General features: G+C 38.5%; 2 protein-coding genes and 2 long non-coding RNA genes across 6 annotated transcripts; 2 read left to right on the forward strand and 2 right to left on the reverse strand.

Annotated features, from left to right (window-relative positions):
- Nucleotides 1–1,164: 1,164 nt before the first annotated feature.
- On the reverse strand, nucleotides 1,165–2,957 carry LOC112189357. The gene is made up of 3 exons (XR_002931844.2): nucleotides 2,759–2,957; nucleotides 2,585–2,669; nucleotides 1,165–2,106 (listed from the first exon to the last, which is right to left on the reverse strand). It is a non-coding gene; the product is annotated as an uncharacterized LOC112189357 (long non-coding RNA).
- A 1,302-nt stretch (nucleotides 2,958–4,259) lies between these two features.
- On the forward strand, nucleotides 4,260–7,470 carry LOC112189355 (monooxygenase 2). Of its 2 annotated transcripts, XM_024328669.2 has the most exons (5): nucleotides 4,262–4,606; nucleotides 5,761–5,823; nucleotides 5,946–6,123; nucleotides 6,241–6,469; nucleotides 6,692–7,470. In XM_024328669.2, exons 1-5 carry the CDS (start codon nucleotides 4,386–4,388, stop codon nucleotides 7,219–7,221), a joined length of 1,221 nt encoding a protein of 406 aa, XP_024184437.1. In that variant the 5' UTR covers nucleotides 4,262–4,385; the 3' UTR covers nucleotides 7,222–7,470. The 2 variants fall into 2 exon arrangements, with proteins under 2 accessions (XP_024184438.1, XP_024184437.1); XM_024328670.2 differs by lacking the exon at nucleotides 5,761–5,823 and having other exon boundaries at nucleotides 4,260–4,606.
- A 6,759-nt stretch (nucleotides 7,471–14,229) lies between these two features.
- On the forward strand, nucleotides 14,230–16,086 carry LOC121051504. Of its 2 annotated transcripts, XM_040513972.1 has the most exons (5): nucleotides 14,230–14,369; nucleotides 14,448–15,229; nucleotides 15,321–15,398; nucleotides 15,477–15,697; nucleotides 16,024–16,086. In XM_040513972.1, the coding sequence occupies exons 1-5, from the start codon at nucleotides 14,261–14,263 to the stop codon at nucleotides 16,025–16,027; spliced, it is 1,194 nt and encodes a 397-aa protein (XP_040369906.1). In that variant the 5' UTR covers nucleotides 14,230–14,260; the 3' UTR covers nucleotides 16,028–16,086. The 2 variants fall into 2 exon arrangements, with proteins under 2 accessions (XP_040369906.1, XP_040369904.1); XM_040513970.1 differs by lacking the exon at nucleotides 16,024–16,086 and having other exon boundaries at nucleotides 15,477–15,759.
- A 7,919-nt stretch (nucleotides 16,087–24,005) lies between these two features.
- On the reverse strand, nucleotides 24,006–25,708 carry LOC112190224. The gene is made up of 4 exons (XR_002932307.2): nucleotides 25,493–25,708; nucleotides 25,280–25,409; nucleotides 24,535–24,623; nucleotides 24,006–24,144 (listed from the first exon to the last, which is right to left on the reverse strand). It is a non-coding gene; the product is annotated as an uncharacterized LOC112190224 (long non-coding RNA).
- Between the last annotated feature and the right edge of the window lie 2,216 nt (nucleotides 25,709–27,924).

A 27,924-nucleotide genomic window follows, 5' to 3' on the forward strand; every position in this document is an offset into this window, starting at 1 on the left:
GCATTTATGAAGATAATGCAGCTTGCATCGAACAGATGAAGGTAGGATATATCAAGGGTGATAATACAAACACATATCGCCAAAGATTTTCTACAATCAGCAACAACAGGTCCTACTCAAGATTCAAGTGAATCAAGTAAGGTCTGAGAAGAATGTGGCAGATTTGTTTACCAAATCATTGCCTAAGGCCATATTTGAGAAACATGTGAAAAACATAGGAATGCGAAGACTTTCAAAGCTCCCTTGATTAATGTAAGTATCAGGGGGAGGTGTGGACGTCAGGGGGAGTCTAACACACACATGTCATACTCAAATGTAAAAGTTGCTTTGTGCACTTTTCCTTCGACCAAGGTGTATTTTTTGTCTCACAGGGTTTTTATTGTTAGTTGGTAAGGTTTTTAGTGCGGCAACAACTCATGCACCATTTTGTCTTCGACTCGGCACAAGGGGGAGTGTTAAAGGAAAAGCATATTATGTGTCTTCGTCAAAGTGCCTCACGAAGAGAGAATCAAGGAATTAGCGATTACCATCAATCAGTATCAATTACACATCAATCAGCATTTAAGGTCATCATTATAATTGATATTTCCATTATAATTTTATCCTTATATAAAGGGACGATGAAATAAAATGAGTAGACCAATTCTAATTCTCAATTTACTTTTACAGATTTGTAATTTTAATAAAATTCATATTTCCTAAATTGATATATAGACCCCCTTATTTTTTGTTATTTGAATTTTATCCCACAATAATAATTATGAATCACTTGATGAGAAAGATAGCTAGAGAGTGGCACACAGATAACATGTTTTATAGTCTTCTATCCAAGGACATACGTTATAGTATAAAAGGAATGGGAGCATGATTGCTATTGCTAGAGGTTGTGTGGGTCGCCGATTGATTAAGAAAATACTATATATTCTCATCTAATTACAGAACAAATTGCAATCAGGTTCTTCACTTTAGGTTGTTGATGACAATTTTGGCTTGATGGTTGATTAGATGGCAAAGGAAATTTTAACCCAATCCTGCGTCTCATGATGAGCACATGAAATTTATCCACAAGGAAAAAGTCATTAATGTTTCAATGAGTACATGTGTTGAAACCGAAAAAAATTCAAAAGCCCATAAAGGAAAAAACATTTTCGGTAAAGGAGAAGGTGTAAAAGTAGCATGCTTCTTCTAGAAGTCTAGCGACTGTTAGATTGCTGTAGCTTTGTTCAAATTCAAAAGAGAGAAGTAGAAGAATACAACAATGAACCTGAAGTATACACGTTCATAAAGGTGGAGTTACTGATGCCAAATTAATCACAAACTCTCAGCCTTGATAATATGTTTGAGTCCAACTCTCATGATCACGTCATCTTGGCAAACCCAAGTTGCCTATATATATAGAGAGACTCTACGGCAAAAAAAAAGGGGAGGATGTGAGGAGATAGCTGCGTGAGGGGGACCAACGCGAGCAGAACATAGCAGCGTCAGGAGGACCGGGAAGCAGCAGAGGAGAGGAAGAAAGCAAGAAAGAAGAGGGTGAGACTTTCACCGAATTGCACCTTTTCCTTTTCTATTCTCAAATGATGCAGGCCTCCAGTGATATCGAGCTCCGACACGGCGTGCCTTAGGGTGCCGACATAGTCTTCAAAGCTCCGGTGGCTGTACTTTAGGGTACCAATACTGTTTCAGAGCTGCACGGCGCACCCCAGGGCGTTGTATCATCCTCAAATTCCAGCGATGGCCATTGGTTCTTGAAATCCCAGCAGCGATTCCTTGTTCTTTAAAGTCCCAGCAGCACCACAAAACTGCTCAGCTCAAAGTTGCCTTGACCGAAACCTGCAACGAATCCACAAGGAATGTCAAACAGAATTCAATAGGACCCATCTCTTTCGTCCTCACTGACAGCAAAAAAAAGAGAGGGGGGGGGGGGGAGGCTTCCCTGTCAAACTATCATAACAAAAAAATCCGAGCAAAGAGAGTCCTTGAAACTTTGGCTCTGCTGCTTTTGAAATCAAAACAAGGTCGGTGGATTTCCTTTCAAAATCAAAGTCAAAGAAGAAAGGGGAAATTGATGACCAAAGAGCTACGTGTTTGTCTTCTTCAACAAACCTAGACAAAACCAAAATATTAAAAAAGCATCATAAGAAGATAACAATGAAGTTTGGCGTGGTCTTCCAAAACAAAGAAGAAGGCTTATTTAACTTATTTAAACATCTCTTCTTGCTATGCAAAGTGTGCTGGAACATGATGGCACCACCATGAAGTAAAGACAAAAGAAGCAAACCTAATTAAAGCAAGTTTTGTTTCTTTGCAAATAACAGAACAAGCTTTCAAAGATCAGTTCGCAAGCACCAAATTGAAAACAATACTGGAGTTCCAAGGCAATGATTATCAGGCCACGATAGGAGGCCAAGTGGGTTTCTATCTAATATACCTACTGTCAAAACTGGAGCTAAGAGTTTTGAATCAAGTTTCAAAGCAAAAGACATGTTCTTCTTCAAATTAAAGCCTGTAATAAAGCTAACATGCATGAAGCTACAAAGAAGGATAATTGACTTTGCTACTGAAGAATGATAACAGAAAGCACCTGTTCGATAAAATGCGGCAACCAAATTGAACACCCAAGGTGAAGAAACAAGCTCCTAAGTAGTGGGTACTCCTTCGAAATCACTCTGAAGCACAATAGAAATATTGTCGATCAGGGTCTTTGAATTTTGAAGACAAAAGCAAGGAAAAAAAGTGAAGAGGCCGGGGTCCTTACCCAAGTCTTCATAATGAGAAGCAATAAAGCCAAGCGCAAGCTTCAAAGCTGGAGAAGTTTTGTCTCGTAGAAGACATAAGTGTTTCCATCTCCAAGTTTCATCTTTAGATTGATTAGGCATAAATCCCGTGTCTTCGCCTAATCGCCTGGTTTCTGAATCGGGGCAATGGAAAAAAAATGAAGAGAATAAGAAAACGGAGAAAGGAAAAGAAGGAAAGCAGCTGGGCCTCCGTATCACTTTGAGCCTTTAAAAAGGCCTTGATGGATGTGGACCAAGGAAATGACTTGCAAGCAAAGCCCATCTTAAATTTGGGCCCATTCGAAGAGTTCGGGGAGGCTTAACAGAACGGGTGTCCGAATCAAAAATACCCGGACATCAATTTCGTACAAAAATGTTTCGAAACCCAAAATGAAATTGCCTTTGGGTACAAAACCAAGAAAGCAACTCTCTTCAGAACTACAATGGTTTGATCCCTTCACAGGGTATGTACGCAATCTAGCGACCCAATAGATGCAACCATAAATTCAAATCGAATCCCTGACTCCACCAGTCAAATTCATCCAAACACCAGAAAAATAAAATCATTCCCAAATTATCCAAAAGTAAATGCAAGGGCTCTAAACCCTCACTAATATCCCAAACACAAATCCAAAAATAAATGGGTCATCTACCCATTTAAATCTCAAATGCTGGAACTACATGTGGTTTGATCCAGCAAGGGTATGTAGGCAATCTGGAATCAAATAATCTAGATGCAACCGCATCCTAAACACTATTCCTATCCCAAAAATCCAAGTATTCCAATGGATCATTCACTCATTGGCTCTTGAACTACGAGTGGCTTGATCCCCTCCCGGGTACGTAGGCAACCCATTTCAAAATTCGGGTGCAGCCGCAAAAACAAACAACCACACATTTGTTTTTTTATAAATGGAATCAAAGGGTATTCCCTTGTAACAAGGGATTGTAATTAAAATACATATTCTGTCTTGAATAGGTCGAACCCGAAATAATTAAAACTCTATTCTGTTAATGAATACGAGTGAAATTACGTTGGGTGACATTTTCGCTTTGTGCAATTTTTTTAACCCAACATGTCATTGAAATTTTCGTTCGATTTCTAGTGGACTCTGGATTTCTTGGTCCAGACCCAATTGAATTTTCAAAGAACTGCTTGCGTCCCATTTGTTTAACTAGTTTTCCAGAATGAGCAGAGGAACATGAGGATGAAAAACAAAACAGAAATTAAATAGATAAAAATTTTAAAGGACAAAATCGGTGATTGTGCCCTGATAGCTCAAATCGCTTAGTCACCTCAGCCCTCACTCAGGAAGCCATGGCACATTGGATGACCACCCACTTGGGTGGATAGAAGACTTTTCGGGCCCATTCGGGTCAAGTTGTTTCAGGTACAAGCTTGCTGGTCAATTTTCTGGTTGACCGAGTTAGAGCCATGCTGCCACAGCCATCCCAAGACTTTTCTCTTTCAGTATCAGACTTTGTTTTTGCTACTAGCAGTCTAGCATTATATATTCTAAACAAGTTATGCACTCGATGCTTGCATACAACTTTCCAGACAAATATATATACACACTCAGGTAGATATAGCGTGTAAGATTGGCCGGAATGGGCACAAGTGTGGAGGATGTGGTGATAGTCGGAGGAGGGATAGCCGGGCTGGGGACAGCGGTGGCGCTGAAGAGAGCTGGAATAGAAGCGTTGGTGCTGGAGAGATCGGAAGGGCTGCGAACCACTGGTGCAGCCTTGTCTCTATTCTCAAACGCCTGGTGTGCTCTTGATGCCTTGGGGGTTTCTCACAAGCTTGCTTCTTATACCCCCTCTCTCAAGTAAGTAGCTAGAAATGCTCAAATTAGACATGCTCTTATTTTACTTGTAAAAATTGTGGGTATTTATGATCTAAATTTTTGGTTTGCTTCAGTTACTACTGCATTTTTTTTTTTTTGAATAGGGTTACTACTGCATTTTATTTTATTGTTAATTTTTCGTTTTGTAATTGTATTTTAAAAAGAAAATAAAGAAAGAAATGAAGAAATGTAGAGCTTGTAGACTACAAAATTGAAGCAGAGGAGTTTTTCTGATTTATTTTTTGTGGTTGTCAATAGTTTTCTATAGGTTGCCTAAAGTCTTTCCTCCTTACTCTGATTATTTTTAATATGAACTGTAATATGTATGTGTTGGTTCATTTTTCTGGAACCTGTGTTCAGTGGCTACAAGCTGGTTTACTTTCTACAAGCTGTAACACATAACTACAAGCTGGTACAAAACAAAGTAAACTTGTAGTTATGTATTTCCTAGCACTAGGCGGTGTCAATATCTATTGGCAATCAAGTCAAAAAAGATTATAAGAAACCTTTTTCACCAAACTGGTAATTGTAATTTCCTATAGACATTAAATTCGCATAGAGCCATAGACATTAAATTCTGGGCTGCTAGCGTTGAAACTTGTCGATGAATTTCTGGCGTTCTTTCTTGAGGGCATAGCGCAAAATCTCAGAGTCTAGCACATATAGCATGAAAACCCAGTTGGGATTTGAGGAGGTGCGATTGAATTCGAAAACCTTAATCCTAAAGTTTGCCCCAAATTGAACTGATTGAATTGAACAAAATTGCAACACATACTTATAATTTTAGGTGTTCATCGACTGTATTTGAGTCTGGAATTGAGGCCTTTTTGGAAGAAGAAGAAGAGTAGAAGACAGAGATGGATGGACCGACTCTGAGAGAAGGTGAGAAAAGTTCGACTTCGGTCTTCGTCTTCGGGACGGGAGGGCTTGACGATTTGACGAAGCTAGCATACATTTACAAAAAGAAAAGAAAAAAAAAGCATACATATAGATTTATTTATTTATTTTTGAACTCAAAATTCTCGGGTCGGCTTGAGTCCCCCCACCCATATACCTAGATTCGCTGGTGCCTGTGTTCATGTGTAGCTATATTCCACCTTTGCATGTACTTATATTTGGAGCTTATAATTTATCAGGAATTATGTAACTGATCTTGATACTGGAGAAGTTCAAGAAGTCTCTCTCACCGAAGCCAATGGGTAAGCTTATTAAGCAAAGATCTTATTATTTTTATGTGTTCAGCATTGGATTATAAATTCACACAATAGATATATTGATTTGAGTGTTAAATGCCACCCTCAATCATCATGAAAATATGCAGTGATGCAGTTGGACCGAGAACAGTACATCGAAAAGCCTTGCTTGAGGCTTTGGCAGATGAATTATCGGTTCATTCAATCCGTTTCTCTTCCAAGATCTCTGCTATCGAAACCCAACAACATGAAGGTTCATCCATTGCCATTGTTCACATGGAAAATGGAACTGTAATTAAAGCAAAGGTAAAGTTAGTTGGACTCGTACAGAATCTGACATGGAATTTGTAGCGAAATCTTGAATAATTCATAGAATGGAATAATGGCCATTATAACTTGTCTCTTCCTTTTCTTCAATTATAGGTTCTCATAGGGTGTGACGGGGTTCACTCAGTGGTGTCACGTTGGTTAGGACTCCGTGAACCAGTCTTTTCAGGTCGATCAGCTGTTCGTGGCTTGGCTGTTTATCCTCAAGGCCATGGACTCGAGCAGAATGTGCGACGGTATGTAGGATCAGGCAGAAACGCTGGCTTCGTTCCCCTCACCGACAAAGAGATCTATTGGTTCTTCTCTGGCATATCTCCAGCTAAAGGTTCGAAACCTTAAATCGAGTAACGAAGTAGTTGTATATAACAGACTGTGTAATTACATATATACAGCAATAAGAGATTTCCACCCAATCAATTGCCATTGTGGAAGATGGCTTCTCCATCAATTGTCGATTGGTTTGGTTGAGTAGATGTTTTATTTCCTAGAGTAGGCTAACTTTGTACCAATTGCTGGAAATTTTATGCTACATTTTGATTGGTTGCAGGGGCCTCCCTGGCAGAAGATCCTGAAGATATACGAAAAGAAGTACTTGAGAATTATGCCAAGGACCTCCCACCTATATACTTAGATGTTGTGCAGCACGCAGATCTTTCGACATTAACATGGGCTCCGTTGATGTTTAGGTACCCCTGGAACGTAGTATTTGGAAACTTAAGCAAGCAAAACATCACGGTCGCTGGCGATGCCATGCACCCCATGACCCCTGATCTAGCACAGGGGGGTTGCTCAGCATTAGAAGATGCAGTGATCTTAGGCAGGCATATCGGGACATCCTTTGTACAGAATGGACAAGTACTTGTAGTGAAAAAGATGAGTGAAGTACTGGGCAAATACGTAGAAGAAAGAAGGTGGCGTGTCACTTTGTTGATCACGTGGTCCTATATATCTGGATGGGTGCAACAGGGAGGATCTGGATGGGGTATGAAATTCTTGAGAGACACCATATTTTACAAGTTCCTTTTCCTTAAGATGGTAAAATACGTAACTTATGATTGTGGAAAACTCGACTTCTAGCATGCATTTCAATTTATTGCGGAGAAATTGACCTCCTCGCAAGCACCTAAAAAAGGTTGATGATTCTTCTACTGAATGTGGCTAAAGAATAAAGTTGTACGTACCCAGTATTAATGTCGTAATGTATCATTACTGTCCTGCTCTGGTGGTTAGTTGATCATGTACTCGGTTGTACTCAATTGTCGTTGATTTACATTCATGAGTAAAAATTAATAAGACGGTTGAGATACTCATTATTCTCCACCCTCAGACTGAGAGCCTTAATGCATGGATTTTCTTTTTCTATTTTTCAACTTATGTTAATGAAAGAAAAAAAAAATCGATTTTTTTTCTTTCCCTTTCCCTCACATGTAATTTTTAAGGTCCAGCTAGTTTAGTTTTATAAAGTGAAATTCTTGGAAAGCCATTCCATGCCTACTCTCCAAGAAAAGGAAATGAATAACTTGGAAGTTATGAGTTCGAATATCAAGAGCATTATTTTTTCGGCTTAATACTAAACTTGCTATCTTAAGTATTAATATAGTGCTAATTTGCTATCGTACGTTTTATTTCTACTAATTTGCTATACCCTAGGTTTTTACAATTAGCTAAGTATTATTTGTACCAATCTACTACCATATGTTCTCAAAATTAGCCAATTTACTACCCTTTTGTCATATTAATTTGTTTATTACTCCATCTAAAGTTCTAAACATTGATTAGTTTTGAAATCTAGAATAGCAAATGACTAATTTTGAAAATTTAAGGATGTAAATTGGTTAATTTTCAAAGCTTAAATTAAGCATTTTGACAGATAGGTAGCAAATTAGCTAGATTAAAATATAGGTAGCAAATTGGCAGAAATATAACCTAGGATAGCAATTGACAATTATGTATTCTTCTAATTATTCACTAGCATTATTTTTTTTTTTTTAGTAAAAACATAGCAATACTTTTATTAAATTAAGGTAAATAGCTACAATCAAATTGTAAAGCATCCAAAACAAATGTTGGAGCTTGATCTATCCCTATCCGATTGGTTTGGGATTTGAGATCTAAGGCACCTAGTCTACCTGTGCTAGAAGCAACAAGGAAAACTAGATAAATTTTCAAGAGCCAGAATGGTGTATACATGCAATCCCTGAAAGGTTCATGGTACCATCCACTATTACATTGAAGCTCACAAGAGCCTACATATCTATTGAAGGTCATATCACACAAAGTAAAGTAGCTTGAATCCTTCTTCGCCAATGCACGCAATTGTGGTGCCCCAGAAAATTCATTTACTTGGTGTGAAATCGACCCCATAGTATGTATACTTGAATCACCTATGTCAAACATAAGCGCAGTTAGTTGGGTCAATCCTCCCGGGTCCCAAATCTGAAACCCTAGAGGACCAGAGACCATCAGTTTGGAAAGAAGGTAGGTCCAAATCGAGGAAAACGTCTCAACTGTTTTGGACGCCCAGCATAATTTGGGCCCCCAACTGGACTTGGGCCAGCAATCTAATCTGGGCACCCTTCCGCCCTCATCACTGATAGCCACCGCTAGACCTGCCTCTATAGTCGTATTCTCTGTACAGATCAATGATTCCTTCGTCGCTGCATCCACAAAACCAAGCACCGAGCACCCTTCAACCACCCCCTCTGCAGGTCGAACAAACTCACCTGAACTTGGGTAGAGAACCGTACCCCACAGCTCGGCTCCACTACCCTCAGCCTTCATCCATAGACGAAACAACGCTGTCCTTCTCATCACCGCCCTCATCTCCATACTCTTACCCAATGCTCTTCTCCTCCTACGATCCTCAGCGGCCGCGACCCAATCCACTCTGTCACATGCTAGCAATCGGCCAGAATCATTTCGATCTGCGGAGTATTTCAGTTGGCCTCTACTTGGTTGGATTTTCCACCCCAAACTGGGCAAGAAATCATCCACTCGAGCCTCATTCCAATCCTGAGGTCCATCAGAGATCTCAGATTCACCAATCAAGCAGCATGGTGTCGAAATTGGTTGAATGTTTGCCCAGCAAAACCAACCTTGGATGGCTGCTACAACACAGCGAGAGACGGAGAGAGAAACATCATGAGAGTCTAACGCCGCTCTTCTCTGATAGGGCCCAAAGCCGTGGCGGCTAGGGTTTAGGAGGAGTCGACACCCCATGTTTCTAAAAAAACTATTAATATTATATTCACTAGCATTATGAGTAAGGTGGGGTGGGGATGAAAAATATAATAATAATTTTGAAGGAAAAAAAAATAGATATGAGGACACCGTTCTAAGTGAATATTTTTCTCCCCATAAGGTCACCAAAGTATTAGAAATTTTAATATTTATGAAAACACCACCACATTTTTGATTTCAAATATCAATAAAGATGTCACTGCATCTAAATAACTACTGTCATTCTCTTGAAAAATGCATTGCCAACAAATAAACTACATAGTGCCATACTTTAGAAAAGTTATTTCCACATTTCGAAAAACTATTGCCTCGAAATGAAAAGTTATTGTCACTCTCCAATCATTCACAAGAAATGTTACTTACATCTTTTGAAAAGCTATTATCATCTTTCAAAAAGTTGTTGTCCCTAACTAAAAATCTTCTATGGACAAACTGAAAAGTTATTATAGGAAATTGAAAAGCTACTTTCCTAACATAAAAGCTACTTACTTGTTTCTAGATTAAACTTGACGATCTCCGCCATCCGACCACCTTTCGACGACAAACCTCTCGCTAGTGCGAATTTATCCATAACCATGCATCGTCCATCTAATCAATGATGACAACAGATCAAGCCTCGAAAGCTCATAATTCTCTAAGGATTTTGCCCAACTCAAGCTAGCTGACTTTTTCTAGTTCCCTTATTCTAAATATAATATAATCAGCTCACCTAATTGGGTTTCTTTTAGCCTTTTGGGTTGGGTCCAGACCTCTCATGACTACCCTTTGTTGGGTGAAAAAAAATAAAATTAAAATTAAAAAAAAATTTGAAACAGTAATCATCATAGTTAAAGCATATATAAAGAATAAGTGAGGCTGTTGTTACCCTAACGATTAATTTGTTCATCCTACATTGTTTCTTCACCCTACAATTATTTTCTAAATTGAAATTTACTTAGTTGACTCATTGTAATACTCATAATACCTAGCTTTTTCGATGGAGGGTGCGACTAAATTTTTTTGGGGTTAATTACAGTTTACCCCCCTGAGATTTGGGGGTGTCATCATTTCACCCCCTTTAATTTTAATTTTGACTTTTTACCCCCTAAACTTTCCAATTTCAATCAGCCGTGTCTAATTTCTCCTATTCCGTCCAAATTGGATGTTAAGTCTGACCCTTGAGGGCTAAAATGGTCATTTCAACATAAAAAAATAATTAAAAAAAAAATTTATTATTATTATTATTATTTTATTTTTATTTTTTTGTCTTCAACCTATACACCACAAGTTATAATAGGTTTATAAAAACAAAAAAAAATACTCTAGGTGGTTGAAAGTTGCTCGCTGGTCTACGATATTTGTGATATATCTCCGATAAAGTGAAGAATTTTAGGATATATCCCCAATAAAGTGAAGAAATATTTGTAAAAAATAATTTTACACTTTAGCTGTAAATAAATATCTGTATATCCCTAATAAAGTGGAGAAATATTTGTGCAAAATCATTTTTTACAGATATTTATTTACAGATAAAGTATAAAATTATTTTTTACAAATATTTCTTCACTTTATTAGGGATATATCCTAAATTCTTCAATGGGCAAAATTCTATTTTGTCCCTGAAGTATGACTTCGTCCTCGTTTCAGTCCCTGCCTTTCTAATTTAATCCCAAAAGTCCCCGAACTCAAAATTTTAAATCCAACTGATCCATTCCCCCCTTTTCATCCGGTTGCGTGCTGACATGTCAGTTTTCGAATGGCCAACTCAGCGCCACATAAGACGCCAATTTTGTAAAGTGACGAATTTGCCCCTGGCCTCTATTACGGTAGTTTGAGGCGTAGCAAGACCCGTAATTCCCCTCAAACCCTAAAATTTGAAAGCTCGACCCTCTCCCAAACCCTTAATCCCGAAACCTGCAATCCCTAAACCCTTCAACCCCAAATCCCTAATTCTAATTCCTGTTCAAATTCGAAACCGGTGCACCAAAGTGAAGTCCAGCTAGAATAGTGAATGAAACTGATCCGAGTTGGAACCCGATAAATAGAGGTGGGGCCATGGTGGTGAAGGACGTCGATGTTTGGGTTCCTCGAGATGAAGGAGGCGAGAATGAAGAGCTCCCTAATTATGGTGAGTTTTCGATTGCGCCCAATCTGCTGCGATTTGTGTGTACAGATTGATGATATGATATTCTAGGGTTTCTGAAGAAAAAAAAAAATTGGGGGTTTAAAATTTACAGGGTTTGTGGATGACTATGTAAGTGTTTTTGGTTGCAATATTCATTTTTGAATGATTGGTGTTGGATTTAAAGGGTTCTGGTATGGTTTGCTGGGGTCGATTTGTAGGGTTTCCAAAAAGTTTGTGGCTTTTTAGGTGTTTGAGTTTCTGAGTTTGGGGATGTTTGTTTAGAGCTGAGATTGAGTTGGTGTGAGGTGTAAAGTATGAAAATGAGTGTTTGATACAGCTTGTCAAGATGCAGGGTTGTTGAAACCGTGTGTATATGCTTTTAATATAGGCCAGGTTGTTGTTCAACGGATTTTGCCTTTTAATATTGGGTCCTAGTAATGCTGTGTGTGGTCCTAGCAAAGAAAGAATTGTTTAGTCTCCCATTTGAATGCTTTGGCTGTGTGTGGTCTTGTTGTCTGCTTGTTGTTATTTGTCCCTTTTTTATTTTGTGTTGTACCTCTCTTAAGAGGCAAAGAGTAGTGCTTGTGGAGTATTTATTAACTGTTAGGTAAAGTAACTAATGCTTTTCATTGACCCATGCAGCTCATCCAGACTATTTTACAGTCAAGATATTCCATGGAGGGCGTTTAAGTGGCAACAACTATGTTGGAGGCAAGGTCGATTACTATGACAATGTAGACAAAGATAGGATGTCCCTTGTTGAAGTTGATAATATGGTGAAGCAGCTGAATCCAAGATATGCAGATGAAAGGATTGATTATTGGTACCGAGTTGGTGATGAAGGAGACGAGTTGATGAAGTTAGTGACTGATTTGGATGTGGTCACTATGTGCACTGCTGTTCCTTATTGGAGATTGATAATTCTGTACTTGGACCACAAGGGACCAGAAGATATAGATGAAGACTTGTTTATTTATGAAGACTTCTTTTTTAGTCAAGTTGGTAGCAGCGTTGTAATAGAAGAGCTACCTGATGAGCCTAGACCTAGACCTAACAAGGGAGTTGTGATTCGAGAGCTTGAAGACCATGTGCCTACCCAAGCTAGCAATGCTTGTGAAGTTAATCCAAAGGAAAAAGGGAAACAGAAGCTGCTGGAGTATACAATACCATCTGATAAGGGTAAGGAAAGTGGTAAGCAATGTCCAAGAAGTATAGGGCAATGTTCAAGTGGTGTGCAAGGTTCAAGAAGTATAGGGCAGTCAAGTGTAGAAGTAGGTTCAAGTGCTGTAGGAGTAGGTTCAAGTGTTGTAGGGCAGTCAAGTAGTGGTGTAGACAATGAAGGGAAAGGGCTGCAAGGTGTTGACCTTCTAGATTATCTTTAGTCATATGGTGGTGGTGAGGGCAGTGAGGTTGACCATGAGGATGAAGATGGGACAGCTAGAGGAGAGAGTGGGGGTTCAGACCATAGTGAGGATGAAGATTACGATCCTATAGCAGATGATGAGGACTATGTCAAGTACGGGGTAGATGATGATGATTGGTTGGATGATGTTTAGCTTGAAGAAGCTTCACACAAGAAAGGAGAGAGTGAGGGTACTGTTGGACAAAGGACTAGTGTGCAATATGAGGAACCAGATTTTGAAGATAATGAAGACTTGTTTGCTGAACAAGAGTCTGATGAAGAACCACCTAATTACATTGTCAACTCGGATGGAGAAAAGGAGGAGATAGGGTTGTACTTTAACCCTAAAACTGATATGAGAAGGCCTGTTTTCAAGTTGGGGATGATGTTTGGCACAGTTCAGATTTTGAGAGATGCTCTTAGGGAGATGGCTGTACAAGGTGGCTGGGAGTATATTTTTTTGAAGAATGACAAAGTAAGACTAAGGGTCATATGCAAGGAGGAAAATTGCCCTTTCGAGTTGTTTGCTTCAAAAAATGCAGCATGAGGATACTTTGATAATCAAGGGTTACAATCCAGTCCACAATTGCACAAGGAAGTATAACAACCGGATGGTGAAACAGAGATTCTTAGTAGCAAAGTTCAAGGACCAGATTGCTCTTAATGAACATTGGAAACCAGGTATATTTACTTCAACAGTTCATGGTTTCGATTTCTTTCTTATAAGCTGTTTGAATGTGAGTTTAATCAAATTGTCATTTGGTGTTGTAGATTCACTAGCTAGAACAATGTCTGCCAGTATTAGAGCAAGGGTTTCAAGCCAAATGGCTTATAAGGTTAAAAGGGCAGCCTTGCTAGAAGTTGACGGCTCTATAAAGTACCAGTTTTCAAGGTTAAGGGACTATGGAAATGAGCTGAAGAGGGCTGATCCAGATACTACAGTCGATATTAAGTGTGATTTCAGCACTACTTCCAAGAATCCCGTCTTCAAAAGAATGTACATTTGCTTGGGAGCCCTCAAGAATGGAATCAAGGCTGGATGTAGAAGTGTGATTGGCTTGGATGGTGCACACTTGAAAAGTGCTTTTGGGGGACAGCTTTTGACAGCAGTGGGGTTGGATGCCAATAACACAAGCTGGGTGATTGCATATGCAATGGTTGAGATGGAGAATAAGGACTCATGGATCTGGTTTTTGCAACTATTATGCAAGGACTTGGAGATCGAGGAAGATGGAGCTGGGTGGGTTTTTATTAGTGACAAGCAGAAAGGGCTCAAACCGGCATTTGAGGAGGTGGTCTCAAGTGCACATATCAGGTTCTGTGTAAGGCACATGTGGACTAACTTTACCAAACTTTTCCCTGGAAAAGTGATGAAGGACCAGATGTGGAAGTGTGCCAAGTCCACTACTATGCCTTACTATCTTAATGACATGGAGGAGATGAAAGCCCTTGATGAGGATGCTTACAATTGGATGACAGGTATTTGAATACAATCTGTTTGTACAAGTATAGATTTTTTCTTGTTTTCAGTTTTTAACTGCTGTTTTGGTTTTGCAGAGGATGAGAAGCCTCCTAAACATTGGTGTAGGGCATTCTTCAACACAACCAGTAACTGTGACATTATGGACAACAATCTATGTGAGAGTTTCAACTCATGGATTGTGGAAGCTAGAAAGAAGCCACCAGTCACCATGTTTGAAGAAATAAGATTGAAGCTTATGAAGAGGATTCAGGTGAGAAGGGCAAAAATGGAGGCTTATGAAGGAAATATCTGCCCCAAGCCAAGGCAGGTGTTGGAGAAGAGTAAGGCGAAGGCTGCAACCGATTGCACTCCTACATTCAATGGTGGGGATGAAGCTGAGGTTGAGAATATAGAAGGAAACAAGAATGTTGTGAATCTAAGGTTGAGGACATGCAGCTGCAGGAGGTGGGATTTGACTGGAATCCCATGCAAGCATGCAGTTTCAGCCATAAACTTTCTTAGGCAAGACCCCGATGAGTATGTTGCTGATTGTTATTTCAAGAAGAGGTATATGGCAATCTACAGCAATTTCATCAAGGCTGTTAACAGCATGGACTTGTGGGGAAGATGTGAAGATCCACCAATCTTACCTCCAACATATTCAAGGCAGCCGGGTAGGCCTAAGACACAAAGGATTAAGGATTTCTCTGAAAAGCTTCAAACAGCTGAGGGTAAACTTGGAAGGCAGCAGAGATCCCTTAAGTGTGGGAATTGTCACCAAGTAGGCCATAATGTTAAAACTTGTCAAAGGCATTTGCCGCCGAAGGAAAACAAGAAGAGAAAGGTCAGCAATGAAGAAGGTCAAGGTTCTGATCAGGTATTTTTGATTTTGGGATGCTTTGAACTGTTTTCATATGACAAAGAAAGGTCAATTTCTAACACAATAAAATTGTTATTGCTTGCTGCAGGCCAAGAGAGGGAAGAAAGGTTCTATGTCTGCAAATGAATTGAGGAAGAAAGCAAGGGAGAGAGCAGAGTATCAAAGAGTAAGATTGTCTTCAGTTATAGAGAGTCTGCTATTTGTTTGACCATTTGGTCACTTGATTTATTGGTTATTTGTGTAGAGAAAGTTTGCTGCTGCCAAAGCTGCAAAGCTGGCAGCAAATAGGTCTGCCCCATCCACATCAAGGCCTGCACAATCTACAACCACACCTACAAGCTCCAGGCCAGCCCAAGTTGCATCTGCCCCAACCAGACCTACGCGTTCAAGGCCTCCACAACCTTCAACATCATCAAGCAAGCAGGCTGCAACTTCAAGAAGGACATCTCAAAGGATCAGAGAAAGGTCAGTTACAAGAGATGGAAAATAGGAAGTATGACTCAATTCTACCATAGGCAGCAATTTCATTATTGACATCCTTTTTGTGCAACTATGTGCTGTGTCACTTAGTTGCTAGTTCTAATCTTTTGTTAAGATGATTAGAGCTAAATTTCAAACAGATCTGAATAATTTGTGAGGGATATAATGCTCTAATTTTGGTTTTTGCTACGTTAGAGTTTTTTCGTTAGGTTGCTGCAAATACTATGCCTATTTATGAATGCAAGTGTTGTTATTTTTAAGTTCATGGAATTTTATGAGTGTATGTTGTTGCTGATGAATTGTGGTTGTAGATGAATCGAGGAGAAATACAAGCTGGGTGTTTGTTGTTGATGAATATTTGAGGGTCTGTAGTGTGGTATTTAATCATTTTGGATGGACTTTAGTGAGAAACTGAAGCAGGGGCAAATTCGTCACTTTACAAAATTGGCGTCTTACGTGGCGCTGAGCTAGCCATTCGAAAATTGACATGTCAGCACGCAACCGGATGAAAAGGGGGGAATGGATCAGTTGGATTTAAAATTTTGAGTTCGGGGACTTTTGGGATTAAATTAGAAAGGCAGGGACTGAAACGAGGACGAAGTCATACTTCAGGGACTAAACAGTAGTTAGCCCTTCTTCAATTTATCGGAGATATATCATAAATATCGTAGACCAGCGAGCTGCTTTCAACCACCTAGAGTATTTTTTTGTTTTTATAAACCTATTATAACTTGTGGTGTATAGGTTGAAGACCAAAAAAAATAATACTCTTCAAAAAAAAAACAGAAAAAAAAAAACTAAAAAACAGAAAGAAAAAAAATAATTTTTTTTATTTTTTTATTTTTTTATGTTGAAATGACCATTTTAGCCCCCAAGGGTCAGACTTAACGTCCAATTTGGACGAAATAGGAGAAATTGGACACGGGTGATTGAAATTGAAAAGTTTAGGGGGTAAAAAGTCAAAATTAAAAGTAGAGGGGGTGAAATGATGACACCCCCAAACCTCAGGGGGTAAACTGTAATTAACCCATTTTTTATAGTTTTTTTTGTTTGACTCCTCCTCGCTTCGTCTCTCATAGTTTGTTCAGCTTTACGAAGTACTATACCACAAAGTTAAACAAACGACAGTTAATGAACTGTCGTCTAAATGAAAAAACTGCTGTTGTCTGATTGACCTCATTCAGACGACAGTTAAAAACCATTGTCTGTTCAAAATCCATACAACATATATAGCTAAGCATGTGTCGTCTGAATATTTCCAAATGAAAATAATTAGGCTAAACTATTGTCTATTGCAAACTTACACAACAGTTCATTTATTGACTGTTGAGAAATATTATACCAACAGTTTTTGGAAAACTGTATTGTGCGTGATGAATCTCAGACAACAGCAAGACAACTATATGATGTTTGAAATGAATATCACACCACACTGTTGGAATGACTTTGTTGTCTGGAATGAATCTCCAACAAGTGTTAGTGTTGTTTTTGTTGTGTTTTATGCAAGTAAAACATCAGAAGATGTAGGAATATGCCGTCTGATAGGAACTCAGACCACAGATAGTAATTTGTTTGTGTTGTAGGATTTGCATAAGGTATAACAGTCCGTTGATGGGATATGTCGTTTAATAGGAACCATAGTTTTTATTATATTTAGTTGTGATAAATGAATCTTAGTCAACATATCATTATTATATCTGTTAACTGATTTTAGTATCAGATGACAGTAATTTTATTATACATGTTACCGGAATGCAGATCACACAACATTAATTTGTTATTTCTGTTTTCTGAAATGAAGTTCAGACAACATGTATTATTTGTTGGCTTTAGATGTATTATATGAGTGGATCTCAAACAATGGTTGACAGGACCCGCCCCAGATTTCACCCCGAAATCTGAGGTGGTCCTGCGGGGCCCACCTTAGAAGAAATTCTGCCAAAAGTTTGGCGGAACTTCCCCTAAAAAGGACTACCCAAAACCTGTAGAAAGCATATTTACCCTTCTAAATCACCCATCCTTATTCTCCTGGAGCCACCCTGCTCCCCAAATCAACATCAACCAAAATCACAACACACAAATCTCAACTTGATAACCTTAATTCCTCAGGTAATCAGAGCAATTCTAATAGAAAGGTAAATGAGGAAAACCTAATTCAAGGACAGACGCGGAAGCCATGCTATTGAATATGCCTCAACTCCGTGTACGCCCGACCTCAACCAATTTGCCTGCAACTGGGCATTTGAAACCGAAGGGCCCAGGGGAAAGTATTGAAAACACGTTAGCGTGAGTGGACAAAAATAAACAATCTTTAAACAAAAGGGATTTTATACTTTCCCATATTTAATTCATTAAAAATCTCCAGATGCATGCAATAATTAAGAAAGCGAACCACGAGAAGCTCCGCTCAAGAAAAACCGACTGAAAGGAAAGATCGAAATTCCGATACTCAACAGAATAAGACCAGCCCCGCTGGTTAAACGGAAATCAGACTAGGCCCCGCTAGTCAAGTAATGATAGGACATGAGGAAGAGATATCACCATACGGGCAATGGAGCCTCCCAGGCTCTACCTACCCTCGACTGCCACTCACACATAGATTGTGCGAGGAGGAGAACTAATAACCTCAACTTCCACTCCCACATAGATTGTGCGAGAAGGAAAACTAATAACCTCAACTTCCACTCACACATAGATTGTGCGAGGAGGAGATCAAATAACCTCGACTGCCACTCACCCACACAAAGTAGGTGAGGAGGAGAACAAGCTACCTCAACTGCCACTCACCAACACAAAGTCGGTGAGGAGGAGACCTAATCACATGACCCGCGTATGGTGAGGAGAAACCATCGAAAACCAGTAAATCCGTAAATCCATAAGGCTTCTCCAAAATCTCTCAAGATAAAATCCATGTATTCAACGACGTGACCCCGCACGCCAAAATAGTCTCGAAATCATAAACAAATGGGCGAGAAATAGTAAATCATTATAATTTCCTTAGGAAATCCCATTTCCGATAATATTCCAGAAAATCTCGAAATCATCATTAAGGCATTCCCAATGCCAAAAACGAAAGTCAATAAATATATATAAGAATTAAAATGATAACTCAACGGCGTGTCCCACACGCTAAAATTATTCTCGGGTCAATAATGATTTAGCAAGGAAGTTCAATAAGGAACTAATATTCCATCGAAATCCCATTTCAACAATCTTTTCAAAAATCTCCTTAATAAAATAAATAGGAGAGAAATAAACATTTCAATGACGTGACCCCGCACGCCATAAAATATTCAAATAATCATATAACCAAATCCATTTCCGAAAATAACCATATGCTCGAAAAAAAAAAAATTGATAAATAATTAGAGCATATTCAAATAAATAAATGCATGCATCATTTGCTTAAAAACAAAAGTCCACTCACAGTACTATTCCGACGATCACGCATCCGTGTTCCGGCATCGAGCAATAGCTCGGTACGTCGTCCTGTACATAATTATATTCCGTGAATAATTCTTCAATAATTTAATACGATTCCTAAAATCAATTCCTCATAATTACATCTCCACTTCATAATTCCTAAAATCAATTCCTCATAATTACCAAAATTCACCAAATTTCATATACAAGCTCTACAATATTTATAGGATTTAATGGGCTAAAAACTGGAATTAAAACACAGCCCAACACGCCTCCACGCGCCACCCACAGTGGCGGCGCATGGGACCCACGCGCCGGCAGCCACCACCTCCGATGGCCACCAAAAATTGACAGTAGCTGCAAAACAACAAACCCAACAAATTTCTCAACTGCAACAAGTCCCAATTTTACCTTTAAGAGCTCGGATTAAGCCGATGAAGAAAACCCAGAAATCAAGCTTCGGACCCTAGGATGTTCTTCGTCGATTCGACCTCCACGATGCAAATCGGAGCAAAAGGCCTTAGGGGAAACGATCAGTGTCAAAAACCGAACCTTCGACGCTAATTTGGTGGCCGGAGACGGCCGGAATCGCCGGAAATCGACAAAACTCCCAAACTGCTACAATAACCGTAAGCTTCTCGGCGTCGAAACTGCATTTTCCGGTCGATTCACGGCGACCCACCACCACTAGCGAGTCCGGAAGGAGGAGACGAAGCTAGGGGTGGTCGCGGTTCATCCCCAGGTGGCCGGAAACGGAGGCTAGCCGGAGCTGCAGAGGAAGGAGAGAACCGGGGAAGAAGAGAGAGAAAATCGCGCGGAGAGAGAGAGAGAGAGTGAGAAAAATTTAACCCCAACAGTAACTTTTTCAAATTTATACTACTTACCATGAACAGTAACTTTAGTATTTCGCTTATAACTTTCGCATACGAGCTCCGATTTTTACGTACCACATATCCACGCGCTCGGTTTAACGTCCCCTACAACTTTCATGAAGAACATTTTCTCAAATTTTGACCCGAACAAAAAGTCAACAATTTAGGGTCACTAAAAGTATCGAAACGACGGTAAAAGTGAAAGTAATTGTCGTTTACCGTCCAAATGACTAGTAAACAGGTAAATTAAGATACGGGACGTTACAATGGTTTTGTGAACCCTTCTGTTGTGTGATACCTTTGGAAACTACAGTTATCTTACCTATATATGTTGTCTAAATTGACTTTGCATAATTGTTGCAAGTATTAACATTCATATCCCAAACAAATCCAAAATAAGATATCATCATATATCGATGCCAGCTGTCTCTTACATTGCCAATCCAAAACATTTCCAAAAATACATATCTATGTCCATATATAATCAAATCCAGCAATCCTAACCAAAAGTAACCTCAATCTAGCAAGTAATATTGTCTATCTTGTACAATCAAGGATAGTACTATTTACACATAGCAACTAAGCCAGCAGTGTGGTCAAGGCAAGCTTCCTCCGTATGCCTTTATTATTATCTTTGGATATGAAAAGGGAGGCTGAAAAAAATGACAGATAACTACTTCAGAAGCTATTCAACACATAAAGCTGCAGATCAGCAATAGCCAAATCACATGCATGGTTTTCAGACAAATATATTATGATACATCTCATTCAATACATGACAACATCGTGTTAAATTGAATATCTTACAAGGTTTGGAAAACGTTTCTTCTTGTTATATAGTCTCAGAAATAATAAAACAATGGACAACAAAACGAGGAAAAAAAAAAAAGAAAAGAACAACTAATTTCAAGGTGTAAATATAATCCCAAATCATAAGGCACAATGAGAAGAATCCCAAACACTGGACTGATGCAGGTTCCGAGTTTAAAGGATATACCTTGGTTCCCTCCCTCAAAAATAGGACAAAGGCAAAGCCGCTCCCACAACTAGCATCAATGATGCTTCCACCCAAGACTAGTTAAGATAATCCTTAATCGACTCAAACTGATAGAAGCATTTTAATGCGATGTTTTAATAGTTATTTCCTCATATTTTACTTAGTTATTTCCTTAAATAAATAAATTTTAATTTAGTTTTTATTTTGTAGGTACATTGGAATAAATGACAAGGAAATGAGCTGAAATGAAGAAATGGAGTTTTCCTGGTCCAACTAGGAATCCCAGTCAACGCAGGAATCTTGATGAGGCTAGGAAACCTAAAGGCATTAGGAGACCACATGGCTTGAAGATGACGTGGGAGATATTATGGGAGATTAAATCTGATTTTTGCATGGGAAATGATGGAGATAATGTGAAAATCAAGGAGATTACATTGAGAATATCAAGGGAGAGTTTCAAGGGATTGTGCAACAAGAAAATGCTCAAAACAAGTCCAGATTCGTTCCTTAATTCCCTCAAGATATGTTGGCTGAAATTAGAGAATAAAATCTGCAATTTTAATGTGAAAATAAAGAGAAAATCAAGGGGAGGACATTAAGGATAAAGCCATGGAGAGATTTAAGGGAGAAAAGGTCCAAAATGAGTCCAGATACATTATCTAGGTTCATGCCTAGATATTTGGCCAAAAATTGTGAATAAAATCAGATTAAATTATGGAAAATTTGGCAACAATATATTAGGGATTGATTTTGGAGCTTTCTGATTAGTTGGATGACACAACAGAGCTGACGTGGCGCTACGTGATTGGTCGAAGCTGTGTGGTGCAACCAGAAAATTCTTTGGAAATTAAATTCATAAAGCCTTGCCTTCCCCTATATATAGCCTCCTCTCTAGACATCACCACACCACAACCACAACACACCTCTCTCTCTCAGAAAATAAACATTAGAAAAATTCTCTCCATTCTCTAGTCTTCGGAAGCTCTGCGTCTCAACCAAGGAGGAGAAGAAGTCATGCAATACATCAAGATCCTATCCGCCATCCACCCTTGTGTCGTCCCTAGAAGATTGCTTGCTTTCAAGGATCTTCAAGTTCTTCATCCCAAGGCTTCATCATCCATCTTTCACGGTGTATTTCATACTTTCTTTTGTTTCCTTTGTTTGATTTCATAGATTTATGAATTCTAGTTAACATGAAGTTAAGGGCAAAGTTTAAAGCCCGTTTATATGCTTTGAAATAAAGTTGTGATTTCTTTATGTTGATTTATATGTTGCTTATGTGAGATTGCTTGATTGATTTTGTTTTACAGAAAACTTTTGCATGTGTATGTTCTTTGGTGGCCAACTTAGGATATATGCATATAATTGGAGCTAGATTTAAGTAGTAAAGGCTTTGGCCAAAAGTCGAAATCAATTAAGGAGGATTGCAAATAGGTGAACTTATTCATAACTAGGTTGTGCACTTTGGTTGACATCCTTTCTCTATGTTTCATGCGTTAAATGTGTTCTTGATTAGCTAGCTTTCTAGACTATGATTGCATGTTCAATAGGATTGATTTAAGTGCTTTCACTTAGATTAATTATTCCAGGAAAGTAAAAAATGGGAAATCGTTTGCTTTCTAACGTTTCACATGGTCAACTTCTTTCTCATGACATAGAAGATCAACTATAGGAATTGTGATTGGATTTCATTCATATGATTGTGAATTTGATCTTTGTTCCTTGCGTTCCACCCTTGTATATATGTTTTTACATTTTCTTTATTTTATTTATTTTAATTTTAATTTTATAATTGTAAAACCCCCTAATTGTGTTTACTTGTATATATTTCTTTTCTTTGTTTTATTTTTGTAAATAATACTTTTTAGTTTTATTAATTTGTTTTTGCAATTACAGGTATACCCTTAATCTCCGGATTTGAACGATCCCTATTTAACATATACTAACGATGACATTTTTAGGGTTAAATTATACGCTTACTTTTAGCGTATCACAAACTACAGACAAAACTATAACACTTATACTTGAGTAAAACTACCAACCTTCTTGATCCTAATTTTTAAGCAAAGCCCACCTTGATACCCAATCTTGATGAAGACACAATGCAAAGTGCCTTTCAGTATTTGCATGGCCTGCAGTAAAAATGTTGTGCTCTCGAATCAAAAAAACTCATACGGAATAGTTCAAATAGAAAACTTCTAGCATTCCAAGCAATACGAAGCAGCGATAAAAATAAAACAATGTTCTTACCCAAGCCACTACTTGAAATTATTTAAACTGACAGAATAGATCATTAGTCAATAGATAAGATAACCACAACAGTAAAAAGGCTAAATGCTGCATCACACTTCTAACTAAATAGACTCCATAACCAAATATCAAACTTAAGACTACTAACATTGAGTCTACGATTCAACTTTCACTCAAACCAGAAGCAGAAAGATACACTACTACAAAAATTGAATCAAACGACGGCTAAAAACAGTCGTCTGATATGGAGGCAAGCCGTCGTATATCAAGGCGCCGTCTGATGAAAGTCGATTATAGGGAACCGTCGTGTGAAGGGGCTCGGCAGCATGTCGACAACATTAGTTGGTGTGTGACTGTTATTCAAACAACGGGCATAAAGTGTAGCTGTTGTCTGATTGCAATTTAGATGTCGCTTTATTTTATAACCATTGTGTGAGTTTTATTCAGACGACAGTTTTTATTTTGTAGCTGTTGTGACTATTGTATACATTCGATAGTTCTCTTGACAGAAAGTGTGGTGTGACGACTAATGTATTTGTACTTTGAGATGACACATTGAGCTTTTACCATTGTGCTATAATATGTTGGACAATAGTTTTCATTTATTCTTGTTTTCTAATTGTTACAAAAGTTCTAAACAATCAGATGAACGCAAATCCGACCATATATAAAATGGATTCAGTACATTGATATCAAAAAGGGAGTATTTCCCTAATATCCATACATAAAAACACTATAGGCATTTGTTCCTTCCATGCATCAAAACCAAGTGTCTTTTATCTAACTCTCATCTTAATTCCTTCCATTTTTGCTGCTTGAAATCAATAGTAATCTGCAAAGTCAGGCCTAGAATCTCATTTCTTGAGTAAGAGGCATCTCTCTGCACCCTCCTGTTGACATTAACAACTTATTTGTAATACATATTCACCATACTTAAAACCAAAGCCTTATGAATTCCTGCAAAGGAGTACATACATCAGCTACTTATCTTGCATGTAGTCCAAGTATTTACCAGGTTTAATTAATTAAAGAAACTGAGTATTAAAAAGAGAGAAGCCTAGAAACAATAAAAATTCAATTCTGTAAACTAAAATTGAATATAGCAATATTACTATGTAGCATGAACATAATGTCATATTATGAAGAATATGAGGGAGACTTACCAGAAATAGAATATTACCATAGGTGATATTCATTGCATTATATATTACACTATTTTACCATCCAACAATGATGTTAAAGATACCCAGATTACATAATGAAGATATTGAGATAATTACTTATAAGCCCATTCATTATCATACCAAGAGACAAGCTTCACAAAGTTGTCATTCAACGAATTCCAGCCTTGGCAACAAAAATGCTCGACCTGCAACATAACATAAGGTGCACTCACTGAGAAATAGCTCATGCATCTGCCATGAAAAATGTCGAAAAAAGGGCATACAAACTTGCTATAGCAAGAAAAAAAATCCCAATTCTATTATAATCACACACACACACAACTATCCATCATGCTCCAATCAAATCCCATAATAAAAACACATACAGAAAAATCCAGAACTGATCAGAAACATGAAAGCGCATCAAAACAATGGAATCAAAGCTAGTAAACAAACGCAAATATGAAGAAGAGGGTTTGGAGGATCTTGTACAACCTATTGAAAACAATACAACTTATAAGTATGCAAATGGGATGATGGAAGAGATTCAAGTAACAAATAAACTTTAAAATTCAAATAACAGAATTATGTGACATAGAAAAGTCGAAAAACATGTCTACCACACTATTGAGGCAAATGAGGAATAGAAAGGTAACCAATTTGTATATTTCGTCCAATTTGGAATTGAATCAAATAGGAAGCCATGTTATTAAGAAGCTACTGCAAAATATAAAATGCAGATAGAACATGAAAATAGAGAACTTCAATTCAACCGTGCAAAGATAAAATATTATTGGCCGCAGAGGTATCACTATAATGCATATTTCAAAGGTTGCCACAAAGCATTAACTACTCCAAGTACCATCCAGGAAAATGATAGCACCATCTGGCAGCTGATTAGCAAGTGAAAACACCTTCCCTAATAATCATTCACTCTCACCATATTTCTTGGACAAGATAACCTCAAGCGTCAGGTATAACAATGGGACGCCCTGCAATCATTATCAAATTAGATGTATACAAGAAGCAAAGATGCTTATGCTACTGGTATGGAATGTTTATTTGATGAACTTACTAGCATTTAGGCATTGACAATTATACATCGTCGCTCCGATAAGCACACTGGTTCAGTGCTTCACTCCGAGTTCTGAGTCTTCGCAGATTTTGCCAACAAAAATTACCTTCAGAGATTATCATAGCAGAATTATTGCAAATAAAAAGGAAGGCAATCACCTAGATAGCAGCAGCAAGAACCAATAGAACACACAAAATGCACTCTCATTCCATTTGACTCTCATCCTACGTACTCGTGGTTACAATTCATTTAGCATACTAACTTATAGGCCTAAACTTCTTAAAGCATAGGTCCCTTTCAAAAAAAAAAAACATAGGTCATGAAATGACCAATTCACCACATAAACAAAGAGAAGATATAAACAGTTGACAAGTCATGAACACATCAACTGCCGGTTTCCAGTCTCCAAATCTCAATCATTATCATTAGACCTGGGCTAGAATCCTTATCCAGAAACATCAAAAATCATGCTGAACCAGATCTAATAATAAATAAACTCACTCCTACTGGATCGAATTGATAAGAACATAAACTACACTTGATCTTAACCAAAAATCCTTTTGATTTCTTTTTCTTTTGCTGCAAAAAGTTTCAAAACTTCACACATATAAACATCCCACACCGATAAAGAAGACTGACTCAAAATACATGCAGATATGCAAGAATTTCAGCTCGCGAATATCAAAATCGATCATTTTCATCAGCAAATACGAATCAAATCTGAACCCACTAACTTTCATACCCATTACCCATTCCGGCCACCAGCGCCGAGTCCACTGGCTTTTTCCTCTTCTGCGATACCCTCTTCTTCGATTCATCTTCCACCTCACCTAAAACCTCAGGGAAGTCGACTATTGGGCAGTGACCGACCCTTATGTCACCGCCGGTGATCGAAGGAGGAGCGAATAGGCCGACAAGGATCGCCAGAGTGACCCAAATCAGAAGCGATTGGTAGGGTTCTCATTCAAGAAAAAAGAGAGAGAGAGAGACCCAGTAAACGAATGAAATGTAAAACAGTGAACTGGGCCTTGTTGATTTTGCAGATTTCGCCAGAAGTGCTTCACTCCAAGGGAATCAGCTTGATCTGGAGAGGCTGAATAGGCTCGATCTTAGTTCACAGGCTCAATCCAATTGGCGGTCAACAATCTCACTCAGAGGTTAGAGAGAAGAACGCGCAGGCTCAATCCAAAACTTGTTCTGAAAACGCGCAGGCATATCCTTTCCCAATCAAGTAGCCACTTTAATAAGCATTTTAGCCTCTTTGTAAACGCGCTCCGTGGTCTAGAGCCACTTGACTTGGATAAATGAAGTTCACCATGAACCTTCATGTACGTTCAGTATCTAGATCCCTATAGAGATATGCAGTGACCACATTCGTAAGATGCATTTCAGTTATTCGAAAACTACCAAACTGATAGGGTAGTGGAGTATGACATCCATTACGAGATAATATGTCTCATCGTAGTCGATTCCAGGGTGTTTTGTGAGAAGCCTTGCGCCATAAGGCGAGATTACCATCACTTTTTCTCATCACGCTTTCTAACGAAGATCCATTAGTCAACAGGTTTTATGTTAGGAGCTGTTGGCATCACTGGCTCAAAAACCTTCCTCTTCGTTAGAGAATCCAACTTAACCTGGATTGCATCTTTCTATTTAGGCCAAATCTCTCTACATTGGTATTCATTCATCAACGGAGCGTGGTTCGATATCATCTGACTCAACAAACTCATGCGCAATGAAATGCGCAACTACATCATCATTATGATGGAGTTTCTATCCTACGTCTCATGTACACTAGTGTAATTTTCATAGAGCTCTATACTCTCAGGAATAGATTCTGACGTTGAGGCGTCCTCCAACGATAACCGGAAGATTCTCATGAGACGAATTTTGAGTCTTGATAATCCAAGAATTAAGTTGTGCCAAAGTAATATCCTTCGAACCCACGGGCCTCCCATACATCCTAACTGGGGCCATGGCCTATATAACACCAAAGTTTCACTCTCTTTGGCGTTGGCGCCATGCCTACCTCCGTGTAGGGTGGAGCTACATCCTCTCGTAGGGACGTCCATCTTTGCAGGCATGTTCGCATCAAATATGTGTGATCTCATCACTTTATTAGGGATCGAGATGAGACATAGTGTGGATAGACCACGACAGTTTCTATCGTTCCTGTTGAACATTTGTCACGCCCCTGATTTTGCCACAAATAAAATCGATATATAACCCCATAATTATACATGCGCAATCATTCAGCCATCAATACAAAATATATGGAGACGTCTTCCCTTTACAGCAAGTACATATTGATGCCCTGAACCACAATTTCAAATATTGACCCGCTCCACAGAGTCATATATTACAAAACTTACGAATTAAATTGTCATCACAAAATAAAACGTAAGTGCTCCTCAGAGCTTATTACATAGTGG

The sequence above is a fragment of the Rosa chinensis genome, chromosome 2 (genome assembly GCF_002994745.2).
Source record: "Rosa chinensis cultivar Old Blush chromosome 2, RchiOBHm-V2, whole genome shotgun sequence".
Taxonomy (NCBI): Eukaryota; Viridiplantae; Streptophyta; class Magnoliopsida; order Rosales; family Rosaceae; genus Rosa; species Rosa chinensis.

What these genes read in the sequence shown, in the direction of transcription:
- LOC112189355 (XM_024328669.2), top strand. Translation starts at nt 4,386, where the DNA reads ATGGGCACAAGTGTGGAGGATGTGGTGATAGTCGGAGGAGGGATAGCC. An exon ending in TCTTATACCCCCTCTCTCAA is followed by an intron (nt 4,607 to 5,760) that starts GTAAGTAGCTAG and finishes ATAATTTATCAG; the next exon opens with GAATTATGTAACTGATCTTG. An exon ending in GAACTGTAATTAAAGCAAAG is followed by an intron (nt 6,124 to 6,240) that starts GTAAAGTTAGTT and finishes CTTCAATTATAG; the next exon opens with GTTCTCATAGGGTGTGACGG.
- LOC121051504 (XM_040513970.1), top strand. Translation starts at nt 14,261, where the DNA reads ATGAAGGACCAGATGTGGAAGTGTGCCAAGTCCACTACTATGCCTTAC. An exon ending in TGCTTACAATTGGATGACAG is followed by an intron (nt 14,370 to 14,447) that starts GTATTTGAATAC and finishes TTGGTTTTGCAG; the next exon opens with AGGATGAGAAGCCTCCTAAA. An exon ending in AGAGAGCAGAGTATCAAAGA is followed by an intron (nt 15,399 to 15,476) that starts GTAAGATTGTCT and finishes TTATTTGTGTAG; the next exon opens with AGAAAGTTTGCTGCTGCCAA.